Genomic DNA, 16,301 nt, shown 5'->3' on the forward strand with positions numbered 1-16,301 from the left:
GGAATTCTTTAGATTCTTCTATTGTCGAACATGCTAATGCTTCTGACTTCTGATCCTGGATTACTAGCGTTATTAATGGTAAAGAGAAAATAGTGGCTGTTGGAATTTGGTGGATTTGATAGAATAGATGTAATGATTTATTCAACCCGAATGAACCTTGGTCTAGGAGAAGAATCTTTTGCCTTGCAAGAGCCTTGGTGAATGAGTTGAAAAGGGTAAAGAATGATAGAAACTTTTGGAATTATGCAGTCCAGAATTTTTGGTGGCAGCCACCCCCCCAGAATGTTCTTAAGGTCAACTGTGATGCTAGTGTTCTCTCAGACTCTCTTGTTGCGGGCTTTAGGTGTGTTATCCATGATCATTATGGCACTTGGGTGTTGGGTAGCTCGGAACGCTTGCCTTTTGATTCAATTTTCAGGAATGAATTATTGGCAGTCTGGAATAGTCTTATGATTGCATGGAAAGTTGGTTGTGATTCCCTTATTTGTGAAACTGATTATATGGAGGTGTATCTTTTGTTAAACAATATTATCAACCATGTTGCAGGAGAAAATATGGATATTATAGAGAAGATTATGGAGTTGTTAAGTAAAAAGTGGGAGGTGTCATTCACTTGGATTAGAAGAGAAGCTAATGTTGCTACGAATTGTCTGGCTAAATAGGGGCTAAGAGTGTTTATTCTCATTCGATGTAGATTCAGCCAAATGATGACCTTAAGCAAATTTTGTTAAAAGATTCTGCTGTGTAATTTTTTGGGTTGTTTTCCTATTTGTTCTAGTTTTTGTTACATACAAAAAAAAAAAACTGAAGAATACTATAAAAAAATTATAGTGAAATAAATTAAGAAGTGGCAATATTTTAATTTACAAGTTTCCTTTCAAAATTTAACAATCTCATTTAGTCAATTACAATTAATTAAGTGGTTGTTCTATAGTCATCTTTTTAATAATGGTTGAGGATTTAGCAAACATGTATTCTAAAGCTATGTTTGGTATAGGATATTAGAATTGAGACTAGAGGATTGAGACTCAATAGTATTTGGTGGTTATAGATTAAAACCAAAGTTTCAGTTTCAGAACACAAAATTTCAGTCCCTTCAATAGAAAGTAAAAAACATAAGGAACTGAATTTTTTTAAAATTGAAAATGAAACTTTAATAACATTTATTTCCAAAAATACCATTATCTAACTTTTTAATATCCAACACTATCTTTTTTTTCCAAAACAGAGGACAAAACAAAATTGATTTAGTCCAGATAGTCTGTGAGCTCTCCTTCTTCGACGGCAGCACAGTAATGAAGCATCTCGATGACAATGAAGGTCACAGCAACGATGACAGTGATAACAAAGAAGCTTTTCTTGGCGACCTCCTTCTTTCTGTTTCTCCCGCATCATTTAACCCAATGGTGGCAACGGCGGCCTTCTTCAATGTCACAAGCACGATGGCTGCAACTAGAAGGCGAGCGTAAAGCTGGCGACGAGCATGAGGTAAAGGCAGTGATGATGACAATAGAGCTCATGGACGGGAGTGAAATTATAGTTTCTTGGTTTTTTTAAGCTCAAGGAGAGGAAGAATGAAAAAATGGACGACTGGAAGAGGGGTAAAACTGAAGAAGATGGTGATGGTGGGGGTCTTAGAGAACAGGGGCAGCTTCAGAAAGCGAAATTGAAAACTTGAAAAGGATTGACATAAAATAATGTTGTTAGGGTTATTTTAGTAACTTCATGTATTTCAATTTCTATTCTTACCTTAAACCAAATAGGAACATAATCAATCATGTATACTTTACACTAAATACAATACAAAAATTTAATTTAGTCTCTATTTTTTAATTTTTGTCTCTCAGCCTCGGTTTATCTTCCCAAATACAGTCTAAAGACACGTGATAAATTTTTCATTAGTGAAATGTTTTAAATTTTTATGTTTAATAAATATAAAACAAATGTATTAAAAATTTAAATTTTTTTATATTTTCAACAAATAAAAAATTTAATTTATAATTTTAATTTGTGTCTTTAACATACAAAATAGATAAACTTGTTATTTGATAATTTATTATGAGTTTAATATATTTTATATTGAGTTAAGTATTAAAATAGTCCCTAAAGTTACACTCAAGCCTCAAAATGATCCCTAAAGTTAATAATTACTCAAATTCGTTTTTAAAATTACACTCTAAAATTTATAGTAATCCCTGAAACATTTTCCGTTCATCAAAACCTTAAAACTACATCGTTTTAAAAAAAAATCCCCCAATTCAAAACTACTTCAAGTTTTCCCTTACTATAACATCATATATCGCACGTTTGTGTTCCCATTTTCTGGTATTATCTTTATTTTTTATTTTTTGGATTTTATAGAAAAAAAAACATTAAAAATAATAAATTATAATTTTTAATTTTTAACTTTTAATAAAATTTTAAAAAATAAAAAATATTAAAAATAAAAATACAAACTAAATACATAGGTTTTACACTTTAATGTGATGACATTAAGTAAAAATATTCATAAATTTTCTAGATGAATTCAACTTAAATAAATAAATAAAAGATAGATGTGTCCAAACATAATTATCTATTAGGATACAAATAGATTTTTATAATTATCACACAAGGTGTTTTCTAGCTATACGATAACAATTTTTATTATATTTCCATTAAATCCAATACTTTCAATATATTAACAAAGAAAGGCTAACGTTAAGATTCATAAAGGTTTACAATTTATGAAAAAAATTCTTATTTTTTGTTATCTATTATAACATCTATCATAACTAACATTTTCATTACCTTACATTTTAGCTAGTCAACCCTAGATAATATCCTAGTTTTTTACTAAAAGTATTTATATCTCTAGCATTATTTACTATAACATGTTATCATTTAAAAGAAATATATATATATATATATATATATATATATATATATATTTAAAATAAACTTCAATTATACAAAAAGAATTATAAATAATGATTATGCAATCAAATAAAGAACGTATAATAAAAAAATACAAATAAAAATGCACTTATATTTAATCATTATTTAAAAGAGTTCTTTAGAAAATATATTTGTGCTTTTGAAAAAGAGAAACACATCATTTTGTATTTGATAAATAAAAAAATCATGTATGTATATTTATATTTTTAAATTAAAAAATCTAATATAAATTTATATATTAATAGTTATTTATATTTAATCTTACTTTTTATTATATTTATGCCAATTAAAATAATTATAAATTTTAAAAATAATTTTAGAAAATTGTTTTTTTGTAGCTTATACTTAGTAAAATTCACTTTTGTTTTAATTTATGAAACATAATTATTATAATTTTTAAAAGATTAATTTTAATAAACTATTTTTAAAAAAGTAAATACTTTCTACAAGCTAGCCAGTATCTACTGTGTGTGTTCAGTAACAACAATAATTAATTAATTAATGATCAAACCTAAAAGCGTAAGAAGATTACACTGCATATTTTCGACGGAGTTGAGGAAATTTAATTTGCAACTTGATGATTGCGGTACCAACTTACCATGACAAGACGAAATTAAAAATAATATATTGCAAATCGGTATCAATAAGCAACTAAGGAAGAAAGTATATTAATGGTAAAAATCATAAAATGTTAAATGTGCGTAGCGTATTTGTACGTGTATGGACGGATGCATGCTTTAAATATGAAGTGGTCACGGAACAAGAGGGACCCAACCGAAAAATACAAATAACAGAGCCAACCGAGATACCAAATAAAAAAGGACCAACAAGAGGTTTCTAGCATTTTGCTAACAAGGAAAATAAAATAAAAATGGGCAATGATTAGCGATAAGGAAAACGGTTAGAGAACGTAGGCGATTACGCAAAACTTTCATAGACAACAATGAACAAACTCACAAGACACACACATAAAAGTAATTTGAAGTGGAAATGAATATGAATAGGATTCTCGAATCAACTAACACATTATGGATTAGAGTAAAGATGTTTATTTCTTCTCCTCTTAATTAGCGATCTAAAGAATTATATATTTTATAAAATTCTAAATACTAACGAACCAATTTTTTTTAAAAAAAATAATATTTTTTTTACTAATACAGTTAAAAGTTTATAAAAGAGTTGGGAATCTCCAAATAACATTTTTTTTCTATTTATAAAACATAAGCTGACTGGCAAAAGATAAAGAAATCATGAAAAAAAAAAAACTATTTTCTCTTGTCCATTGCAAATAAAGGATAAGCTCTTTTTATTTTCTTTTTATATTGTCGTAATCAAAGTGTACCACGTCATAGCTGGATCACAGCCTCACACCATAGTGACCCACCACCACCTCTTCCTCCCCTCATCTCCTCCTTGCTCCTCCTTCTTATACTTGTTCTAGAACGAAGACTATTGATATTTCTGTACTATTTTCTCTTTATTTTTCAAGACAGGTACCTGCCTCTTGTATATTTTCCCTCTGAAACTCAAATTTGACTTGAAATCTTGAAGTGAAGACTCACCATTTTTGACCCTTAGCCCATAGCTGACCCCTCAATCAGACGATTTGATTTTTTATTTTTCCCACCTAATTTATATTCCTCCAAGTCTCCAAGACGATCTCATCTAAATAAATTGAGAGCTGAAGAAAGCCCAACCACCCACCTCCTTTCACAAAGAGAGAGAGAGAGAGAAAGAGAGAGAGAGAAAGAGAGAGAGAGGACATGTCAAGTGCATCTCCTCTGACTCCCCTATTGCCATACATAACATGCTTCATAATCTTGCTGGTCCTTGTAGAACAGATCAAGTACATAAGCAAGAAGAGGTCTATACCAGGGCCAAGCGTGGTCCTGCCCTTCATAGGAAACGCAATCGCATTGGTTAGAAACCCAACCAAGTTCTGGGACCAACAATCCAGCCTCGCCAAGTCCACCACCGCAGGACTCTCTGTGAACTACATCATCGGCAACTTCATAGTCTTCATAAGAGACACAGAGCTCTCCCACAAGGTCTTTGCCAATGTTAGGCCCGACGCATTCAGGCTCGTGGGCCACCCATTCGGTAAAAAGCTATTCGGTGAGCACAACCTCATCTACATGATGGGCCAAGACCATAAGAATCTCCGTCGTCGAATCGCACCCAACTTCACTCCAAGGGCTCTTTCCACATACACCGCGCTGCAGCAGATCACAATCCTCAACCATCTTAAGTCCTGGGTTCAGCTCTCACACAAAGCCCAAGCCCCCATTCCGCTCCGCGTTTTAGCCCGGGACATGAACTTAGAGACTTCTCAGACGGTCTTCGTTGGCCCCTACTTGACCCCCAAGGCCCGCCAGAGCTTCGAGAGGGATTACTATCTTTTCAACGTCGGTCTCATGAAGCTCCCAATCGACCTCCCCGGCATGGCGTTCCGAAATGCCAGGCTCGCCGTCGATCGTCTTGCCGGAACCCTAGCTAGCTGCACGGCTATGAGCAAGAAGAGGATGGAGAACGGAGAGGAACCTTCGTGCTTAATCGATTACTGGATGCAGGACACACTACGCGAAATCGCAGAGGCGCAGCTCGCCGGAGATACTTCACCTCCGCCATATTCCTCTGACGCCGAGATTGGTGGATACCTCTTCGACTTCCTCTTTGCGGCTCAGGATGCGTCCACGTCGTCGCTTCTGTGGGCGGTGACGCTGCTGGACTCTCATCCTGATGTGTTGGTTCGGGTGAGGGACGAGGTCGCCGGAATCTGGTCGCCTGAGTCCGACGAACTGATAACGACGGACCAGTTGAGGGAGATGAGGTACACTCAAGCGGTGGCTCGTGAGGTGGTGAGAATCCGTCCGCCGGCGACTCTGGTGCCGCACATCGCGGCGGTGGATTTCCCGTTGACTGAAAACTACGTGGTTCCGAAGGGCGCGATCGTTTTCCCGTCGGTTTACGAGTCATCGTTTCAGGGATTCCCTGAACCGGACCGATTCGACCCGGACCGGTTCTCGGAGGAGAGACAAGAGGACCAGATTTATAAAAGAAACTTTCTGGCGTTTGGTGCCGGGGCCCATCAGTGCGTGGGCCAGAGGTATGCCTTGAATCATTTGGTTCTGTTCATAGCGATGTTCGCCTCGTTGATCGATTTCAAGAGAGACAGAACGGACGGCTGCGATGATATTGCATACGTCCCCACCATCTGCCCCAAAGACGATTGCAGGGTGTTCCTGTCTAGGCGTTGCGTACGTTATCCTTCTTTCCCTGGACACTGAATTACCGTAGTGCCCTTCTTCGCCCTTTGCATTGTTTGTTAATTGTGTCGGCCTTTTCTTGGATTACGGGTCACTGCCTTTTCTTTTTTTCAAAATTTTCATTTTATTCATTTTTCATTTATTAGTGTCAAGCATGTATGTTCACTTGTATTTTGCTCTTTTTTTTTTTTTTACCCTCCCCTCCCCCCCCCCCCCTCTCATGATTTATTCGTTGAGTTTTAAAATGCTACTCCATTTTACTGTAAAAGCTTGTGTACGTGAATGTTGTTAGAGGTCATTGGATGGTGGAACATTGGGTGTTTATTGGCAATCAAATAAAATGATTAATGAAAAGTAAGGACAGCAAACTTATTCATGTGACCCTACTTTTCGGATAACTCTGGGATTATGGGAAGAGAATTATTGTTTATACATAGCTTTATTAGTATTTTATTTATTTGGTTTAATTACTTTCGTCTTATTGATAATTTTATTCAATTAATAATTTAAATTATTCTAACTTAAATTTTTATAATTAAAATTTTATATTAAATGCAAATTTTAATTAGATTATTGCTAATCGTTTTTCGTATTCAATATAAGATAATGATAATAATGATGATGATAACGATAACGATGTATAATAATAAGGGAGTAAAATTAAACAAAGATCTTGATTTATTGTTGGCTATATTAAAAATTGAGGATATAGATAAAGTTGAGATATACTTTAAATATTTAGAATAAAATAAAATAAAATTAAATTTTATTTATAATTTTGATTAATTTTAAAAATATTATAAATAAAAAATATACTTTATTTGGTATTTAAATATAAAATAATATAGTCAATGAATTATAATTTAAATAGTATAATTTTTTTATACTTACTTAAAACATCCGAATCTGAGTATCTCTACTTTTGTTAAAAAAAATAATAAAATAAAATAAAATAATATAAAACATACCATTCACTGTAACATAGGAGGATAATATCACATGCAAAAATTGCGAACAGCATGGAATTTTTTCAGGAATTAAAAGAACATAGAACAAATAAATAAATAATTATATATCAAAAGAAAAATTAAATTTCAAGAGAAAATAAAGTAAACTCCACTTGATTTTGGTGGAAATATGAAGGGCCTATCCAATTTGCATTTTTTTTAGTATAAAAAAAATCCTCTATGAATACAAAAAGAGTTATTATGTATTTGCTTATATTTAATAATATTTATTTTTTAGATAATCATTCACACAATTAATAAAAAATATATTTATTTTTTTAATGTATCAATGTATAATTGAATATACGTATAAAATTATTTTATACTAAAAATATATCAAAATTAAATTTATTATTTTATTTTTCTATATTTTTTAATAAAATAATTATTAATAATTAGTCATTAAAATAATAAAAAATAACAACAGCAATAGTAAATTTTCTCAAGAATTCCAATTCATGAATTAATTTCGGTTTTCATATAGCATAATTATTCTAAGAATAATAGTAAACAAAATAAAATATATTCTTTATTAAGAAAAATAAATTATGAGTTAATTGCACTTATTTTATGTCATATAAGTTTTAATCCATAAGTTTTAAAAATTTGAAGATCAAATAACTTTAATAATAATAGAAGCAATACTAATAATAGAATTTAACTAATATGCATATTTTTGAGGTTGTCAATTAAAAGACTTCTTACTTAAAATACAAAAAAGTTTAAACTTTTAATATATTTTATTATACGTTCACTAAAAAATTTAAATTTTTTATTAATAATAATTTTAACAAATACTTTAAAAACATACTCCGTTCATTTTAAAATAAGCGTTATTTTCATTTTTTGATTCATTCAAAAACTAATATATCTAGATAAAAAGTTAGTCTAAATACATTAATTTTTTAATAAACTAAGAAAGTGAAAGCTAATATTATTTTAAAAATTTATCTATTTTATATTTTAAGAACACATGTTAAATTTTATAAATTAAAAATTTTTATTAAAATATAAAAATTTAAATTTTTAATATATTTATCATAAAAAATTTAACATTTTTACTAATAATAAATATATTATATGTCCTTGATACATACGATAGTTAAATTGAAATTTTAAAACCAAGAGACTGAAGGATATGCTGGAGATTGGAGATTGGAGATTCGGAAATGGATCTTTTCAATTTTTTTTAATAATTAAGAGAATAAAATGTAATATTATACTATTAATTTTATAAATGAGATAAAAAATAATTATAAAAAAAATAAAAAATTATAAATTATACTTTACACTCTTAATTTTTTTTAATAACTGAGATAATCCATTTCTCTAAAGATCCATGTTAGCAAAATCTACAAGGATGAAGGACAGGATATGATGATTAGGATAGAATGGATTTTTGTCATTAATTTTGCAAAATCCCGTGAGTGTAGTCTCGATTAACTAACTATTCAGTATTCACAAGACAACCAATGAAGGAGGTGCCACAGATCGGAAACTGGAAATCACAGTGGTTGGGCTATCCTATGCACTTGCATGTATGCCTTCTGTTTGTGTTTTCAAAAAGTCCAAGGGTTTAACTTCTTCGATCTTTGAACTATCTTCTTGGGTTTTTCTTTTGCCTTTTAAACACGGATTTAGTTTTGGATTAAACAGAGGTATTAAGAATTTAAGATAAAGTCATAAAACAAGAAATTTTTGTTTGTTATATCGGCATTTTTTTATTGAAATAGCAAAATAAAAAAATACGAGGAGATTATCAGAAATTTTTTATTTTTATTATTATTTAATTATTAACTTAATTTTTTAATTTAATAATTTAATAACATACTTTATTCTATATTTTTAAATATTAATAACTAATTAATAATAAAAAATAACAAATTCTAATGATTCTCTAATAAAATAAAATACAAATGTTTTAACTATCTATTTTGCCTCTAAAAGTTTGTTCAATATTTTTTACTATTAAACACATTCAATTAAGAAATTTTAATCTGAACATTCTTTAATAATTTATTTAATCATAAAACAATATTTACATAATTGTTTTAATGGTTGATGTGATTAACTTAAATTAAAAAATATGAATGAAAAAATATAATATGTCCTTTTAATAATTATGTTGGGCTAACCGTGGAGAGCTCTTGACCACCGAAGAGACCACCAGAACTACCAGACAGGCTTCAGAGAGAAATCAAGCGAGAGAACATAAGATGAGAAGACACCACATCCAACTCAAAACCTTAAGGTGTCAAGTTAATGGGTCTCTCATCTTATAAACTCCTCACTCTTCCTTGCTTTCTTTGATGTGGGACTAATTTGGACACTCCTCACACTTGCAACACTAACAAATTATGCATCCAATAGTATTCTTTTTCCAAATTTGACAAAAAAGTATTTAAATATATATATATCACATTAACATCAATTAAATTTTGATCAAAATTAATTCTACAAAAATATATTAACACTAAAATCTATTTACACTCCAAACACACATTCTTTAAAAACATTCTACATTCCTATAGGTCTCGGGTGAAGGGTTTTGTAAATGAGTAATTCAGAGAAAAAGTAAGTATTCTTTAAAAATTCATAGTTACTACTTGAAGTTTATTATTAATAAAAATTAGTGTAAGAAATTTAAGATTTCAATGGCAGTAAATGTATAAAATTCTTATTTTCTTAAAGAATTGTTAAAAGAGTGTCTTAAAACACTACTTTTGAGTTAAGCTAAATTATAGTTTTTGTTTTATTAAAAAGATAATATTATTTCATTGCATTGGATTTTTTTCTCTATTTTATCTATACCTTTATATATTAAAAATTTAAAAATATTATTTATATACCAAAATCGATCACCGTGTATATATATATATATATATTAAAATTTAATTTATTTTAATATATATTTTATACTTAATAACTAATTTGAATAATTTATCTATATACGTACATATCTAACATGGTTGAAAATATTAGAGTGGTTTGATTTGAATTTTCAATTTTGATCTCTCTTTGTTGTGGAGAATGGAATTTGGTCCCTTCAATTTAATTATACACCATACGAAAATTTTAACTATGGTATTTATCATTTTTTATTTATTATATTATATAAAAATTAATTAATGTATATACGACTCGCTATCGATGAATACAATTATATAAAAGAAGATGAGACTTATTTTCTTGACAAGATAAGAGTGCTACTAGGATGGTAATCTATATTTTACTCTCAGGTATTTAACTCAAATCAATCTTTTCGGGTAGAATTGTCTATTTTATCCATTATAAATAGGGTAGAGTGCGGTGTAAGTTCGCTTGCGGATAGGATAAGATACGGATTTAGAATATACTCTATTCTATGCTACCCACATTTTTAATATATTATATAATATATAGGTAACAGTTATGTATGTAGTGAAACAAATGAGTGTTAAACCTACAATTTTTTTTATAAAAACTTGAAATAATTACTAAATTAATTGATGATCATATTATTTATAATTTTATGTTAGATTTTTTAAGATTTTATTATTTTTAATTTTAATTTAAACTTAATTTTTTATTTTTTATTTTATTAATATATATAAAATTTCGAATGGTTGGATTTTATATTTGTTTGAAATTTTTTTATTTTTCTGTGGGTAGGGTCGGGTATGATAGGGTTTAAAATTTTAGGGTGCGAGTAGAGTTATGGTTAAAAAATTTTCAACCCACGTATAGGATAAGGTAGAATTTTAAAAAAGTTTTTAACCCACTGGTAGAATTAAAATAGAGTCTAAATCCTATTTTACTATATCCATTACCAACCCATTTAAAAAAAGTGATAAAAAGTGATAAAAGTGTCACCTTCCATTTAAAGAAAGTCTCGTTAAAATGGAAAAAGTCTTGACAATATTATTATTAATATTAGAGTAAAGTGATAAATGAATTTTAAAAATTTATATTTTAGACATATTAGTTTTTAAAAAAATATTAATAGAGTCTTTTAGAATAGTAAATATAAACACATTTTTAAATTAGTCTTTATGATTAAAATAAAATATTATATATATATATATATATATATATATATGATATCTAATGAAAAATGAGAAGATATAATAAACAATTATTAGATTTATATAAGTGGACAAGTGGTTAGATTTCAATTTTAAAATAAAACCCACTTTTATAAAAGGATTTTATGTCATTCTCTCTAACTTATGATTTCCATCTTCTCTGACTATATCAACACCATTAATCCTAATCCTAATTCTTGCATAACCTTTTTGTCATTGTTTCTTCCTTCCTTTATAGTCAGAGAAGAAAATGTGAGTAGTTGGCAACATTCCTGGTTGAAAATTGAGGCAACCAACCTTTTTTTCCCCTTCTAATATTTATTTTTCAAAACCCTTTTTATATGTGAACATTTCAGACGATGCTTCCTTCGAAGTATTTTGACCATGAAGATTGGATATCGTTTGAAATACATTGATTTTATTCAATTTTAGATAACAAAATTAACTGGGTTATTTATTTTGAACGAAATATAATGTCATGAATCATGATCTTAAGGTCGAGCTTTGACTTTGGGCTAATCCTAATGAATTTGAAACCTTTGACACGCAACCATCTCAAAAAAGGCACCTACTAGTAGGTTCGATCCCTTAATAAATCTCAACATTCTTCCTGATTAACCATATTTTTATCTTTCATGAGCAAAACTCTATCATCCCTTTCACTGCGGATTGAAATTATACTTAGTAGCATTATTCAGCTATAAACAATTTTCGTTCATCATGAATCTATTGAATAATAATAGAAGTTAAAAAAGAGAGACAAATAATTCTAAAATCAATTGACGAAAATTTTAACAAAAATGGATTCCTCTCGAGATATGTTATCATTTGGAATCCGTTGAAATTGTGTATTGGGCGTGACGATGGGTTAAGGAAAACATTAAAGGGTTGGCAGGGAACGTTCTGCTACTAATATGTTTGTCAATTTAACCAAAATATTAATCATGCTCCAATGGGGAGATATTGAAGATAGGTTGAATTCAATGGTTGAACCACTAAGGTGGAAATCAAAGCTAAGCTTGCAAGAAACAGAGACATGTATCATCTGATAAAGGTAACTGATGATGTTTATGCTGAAATTAAACCGACATAGCCACCAAGCAAAGCCAACACAGATGATATCAGATATGCACCTAATACGATGTTTGGTTCTCTGAAACCACGTAACTGAAGGTGATAATGAAAGGGCGGCATTCTAAGAAAGCGCCACCCTGCTTCCTGTAACCCCTTAGTTACATTCAAGTGCAATATCTGAAAAATAAGAAAACAGAATGCAATAACATTAAAATAAGAACTTTCCGCACATGAAAATTGCAGCCAACAATAAGGATGAATGAATTTTATAAAATGGATTAGGCATTCATATCAAAAAGATCTTAACTCCATATAAAATTAGTCACATTATAAGCGTGGTAAAGACCTGAATGATAACTGATGATGCCTCAAGAACGAGAATTCCAGATGAAATGAAAAGTGGGAAGAACATTCCGCTACATGCAGCCATTGCAGCCAATGCGCCACCAAGTGCCAAAGATCCTGTATTACCCATAAAAACAGATGCTTTGTATCTGTTGTGCAGGAGAAATCCGACGCAAGACCCAGCCATTGAAGCTCCAAATATAGCGAGGTCTGGTTCACGATGTTAACAGATCAATAACATAGCAAACAACAGAAGCAAATTTTCCTTGTACGTAGTACTGAAAATGACCATTGTCAGTATCCCAGTTAAATAAGAGGAGGCAAGGTGTCATTGCTCATTCTCAAAGAAAACTGTTATACTAGAATGTGAAGAATACCCTAATATATTTAAATCCATATCAAGATATGGAGCATCTTTGTTGAAAAAGAAGAGATGTCTGCCCTAGAGATAATTGGTTTATAAGTGACTTAAAAGACATGCCACTAACCAGAACATATTGGAAGCACGGCTATTGACATTCCAGTAAAAGCCAATGCAGCAGTACCACCAGCTAGTCCATCAAGAGCATCTGCCAACTTAATGCCATGTCCGACAGAAACAAAAGAAAATGAAGTCAAGAGATGGTAATATCGTCCCAAGTACATGAGGCCTGGTGGAAGTGGTACCAACATCTTCCTGCATATATGTAAAGAAATCAGTGGAAGGAGGCAACTTGAGTGATTTGTTACAAGATCAAACGACCAAATATACTAAAATAAATGAACGAAAAAAACCTTGCTTATGGGCATCATCATCATCTGCATTCTATAGTTAGTATGATCGACCATTAAAAAATGTTTTTACAATGCTTCAATATTTTATTTTTCATGAGTGCAATCATAGCAATTTTATTGAGAAGATACAATAAAAAAAAAAGATGAAAAGTAGTTGAAATCACATAGATATGATTTTGTCGTAGAGAATTTTAATTGCTCTCTATAGTTACTTTCCATCCTTTAACTATTCCATCTGAACACACCAAGCATGTCTGACAACAAATATTAAACATGTCAAGTGCATTTAATTAAAGGTTTAACCCAGGAACTGAAGGGGAAATCCATGTTTGCAACTGGTTGTAAAAAGTGCTTTTTTATGAGAACAGACATGTGAGTTACCATCAGAAAAATGTTGATCAGATTAGTAACAAGAATGTATACATGCCATAAGGGGAAGATATACTAGTGATGTCCAGCCAAAATGAAAACCACGTTCCAACAGCTATCTGTAAGGCATGAAAATGCAAATTTAATAAAAACAAATAATTGTAGAACTTGTAAATTAATAAAACTCAAGACCACCCTACTTTAGTTCCTCACAGTTAGTGTCTGCTTATCTACGTGGGCATCAAGACACGGATTTTGTTTCTAGAACTAAATTGAGGCTTTTGATTAGTAAGTGGTTAGATACTAGATAGCAAAGATAATGATTGTGTTTTGTCAGAGAACAATTAGTCACAATGCACAATAGAAATGAAAAAAGAAAATAAAATAATGATTTTTTTTTTTTTAAATGATGGTTACCTCCAAAATAAGTTCTGCCAGTGCAGGCAAACCTCTCCTGTGATTCTTGGTGAGGCTTAATATATCATTAAGCAGACCAACCGCTGCAAATGCAACTGTCATACCAGCTGCCCCAGACACTTCAGCAGATGAGGAACCGACAAGGAGTAGAGCTACAATTATACCAATAGGTACAAAAAACAAACCACCCAATGTAGGTGTCCTTTTTCTCAAGCGATGTCTAATTGGACCTTGGCGCTTGATAACATTGATAGCTCTAAAACCACGAAAAATAGGGACACAAACATAGCCAGCAAAAGAGACCAAAATGGCTGATAGGAGGAAAGGGCGGGTCAAATAAAAAGGAGACAAGGGCAATCTAACAATTCTCCACGCACACCAATCTACATACAAGAGCAGCACCAACAAGACTATTATAAGACCCACAGTGATGATCATGCCACGTTTGATCCTGTAAATTGAAAGGCAATTGGTAAAGGAGATGAGGTAAGTAATATCCCAGAGCAAAGGCTATGAATCATAAAGGCAAAAGCTGCAACGTAAGAATGATGAAGAATACACCAAATCTCTAGAAACAACATGGTCATACAGAACCATTAATAGTTTGGGCTATCAATGATCAAATTATTTGAAGGATTATTACCAAAACTAGATACTAGCATTAGTGAGATTCCCTTGCCTTCCTCGTGAATTTAAAGTGATTGTTCAAAAAACAACAATGATACAAGTTGTACATACTTGCCTATGCTTCTTGCGTTCACTGCTAAGAGTTGCAAAACGATGAGCAGCGACGGTTATAGAGTCTTTATGATTGGAGGAAGCCGAGGAGGAAGAAACAGCAGGTAATTCAAGATCATTGACCGGAGTGAGAAACGCGTCACGGTCGCTGTCTTCGCCATCACTGGAGGACATGACGTATGATTCGGCAGCAGCAGGAGGAGGGAAATTCTCATAATCATCAAGATAGGTCCATTCCTCCGGAGACGGCATGTCAAAAGAATCCTGTATGTATGTATGTATGTATGTATGTATGTATGTATGTATCTTAATCCAATCACAACCAAATAAATCTGAATACATGAGAAGCAAGAGGAAGAAACGTACATCATCAACGGCTCTGGTACTGGTATGAATAAAATGACGTCGAGAAGAGGAGCTATGTCGTTGGATAGCCAATGGACGTAGCTGCAGCAGAACGAATCGAATCACTTATGCATCTATGAACGTTGAGATTAATTAGGAGATGAGATCAGTAAAGTACCTTGAGAGCGGGAAAATCGAAGGATGAAGGTGGAGAAAGGACCAGGGAGGATGAGGATCGAGGGAGAGGGAGAGGGAGGTGATTGGGGAAGGGGAGGCGTGGATGTGAAGCCATGGATATGGAACGTGAGAGAAATGTAGATCTGAGTTTGTTAGTTGTGAATATGAGGAGAAACAGAACAAGGCCATGGGTATATTCGAGAATCCAGGGAGATGTGTGCAATGCATATATTCTATTAATAAATTCGGGAGGCAATTAGGATGGGGGATGGGAAATTGTCAGAATGGCGCTACACAACCATGCCACTTTCTTTCTTTCTTGTTTGTTAGTTTGTTACTACTGTCATTGTGCAACGTAACTCTCCTACTGTCACACACTTACCTCACCTCACCTCGAAACACCTTTGGCATCTCAACATCTCAAAATTTTCATCTTTACTTGCTCTTCTTGGCTTTCCGACTGTTTCTTACCTAATGTCTTTTTCATCTTTTCGTAATACTGTTACTTTCTCATGAGAAATAAGATCCTAAAATAATTCTCCAACGTAGCGCAAAATATCCCACTTTATTCACACTCGAGAAATTATTATTATTATTATTATTAAATAAAGTAGCTAGCAATCTAGCTATCCCTCATTTCGCAGAACTTGTTCGTTAGCCACATAACACACCCTAACGAATGATTATGAACCTAATCCACCTAAAATCTAACTCAAGGGAGAAGTGTCAGGATGGAATATAAGATCGAAACATGAGTAGACTGCGGGAGTTTAGACCCATGGATTCTC

At 31.5% G+C, this 16,301-nt stretch overlaps 2 protein-coding genes across 2 annotated transcripts; one reads left to right on the forward strand and one right to left on the reverse strand.

Annotated features, from left to right (window-relative positions):
- Positions 1 to 4,298: 4,298 nt before the first annotated feature.
- On the forward strand, positions 4,299 to 6,355 carry LOC130955556 (cytochrome P450 710A1-like). Its single transcript, XM_057882444.1, has one exon. The coding sequence runs from the start codon at positions 4,701 to 4,703 to the stop codon at positions 6,222 to 6,224; it is 1,524 nt and encodes a 507-aa protein (XP_057738427.1). The 5' UTR covers positions 4,299 to 4,700; the 3' UTR covers positions 6,225 to 6,355.
- A 5,682-nt stretch (positions 6,356 to 12,037) lies between these two features.
- On the reverse strand, positions 12,038 to 15,805 carry LOC130954567 (phospho-N-acetylmuramoyl-pentapeptide-transferase homolog). Its single transcript, XM_057881327.1, has 8 exons — positions 15,515 to 15,805; positions 15,358 to 15,438; positions 14,996 to 15,255; positions 14,254 to 14,704; positions 13,891 to 13,955; positions 13,182 to 13,369; positions 12,695 to 12,903; positions 12,038 to 12,525 (listed from the first exon to the last, which is right to left on the reverse strand). The coding sequence occupies exons 1-8, from the start codon at positions 15,626 to 15,628 to the stop codon at positions 12,343 to 12,345; spliced, it is 1,551 nt and encodes a 516-aa protein (XP_057737310.1). The 5' UTR covers positions 15,629 to 15,805; the 3' UTR covers positions 12,038 to 12,342.
- Positions 15,806 to 16,301: the final 496 nt, after the last annotated feature.

The sequence above is a fragment of the Arachis stenosperma genome, chromosome 10, assembly GCF_014773155.1.
Source record: "Arachis stenosperma cultivar V10309 chromosome 10, arast.V10309.gnm1.PFL2, whole genome shotgun sequence".
NCBI classification, from domain to species: domain Eukaryota; kingdom Viridiplantae; phylum Streptophyta; class Magnoliopsida; order Fabales; family Fabaceae; genus Arachis; species Arachis stenosperma.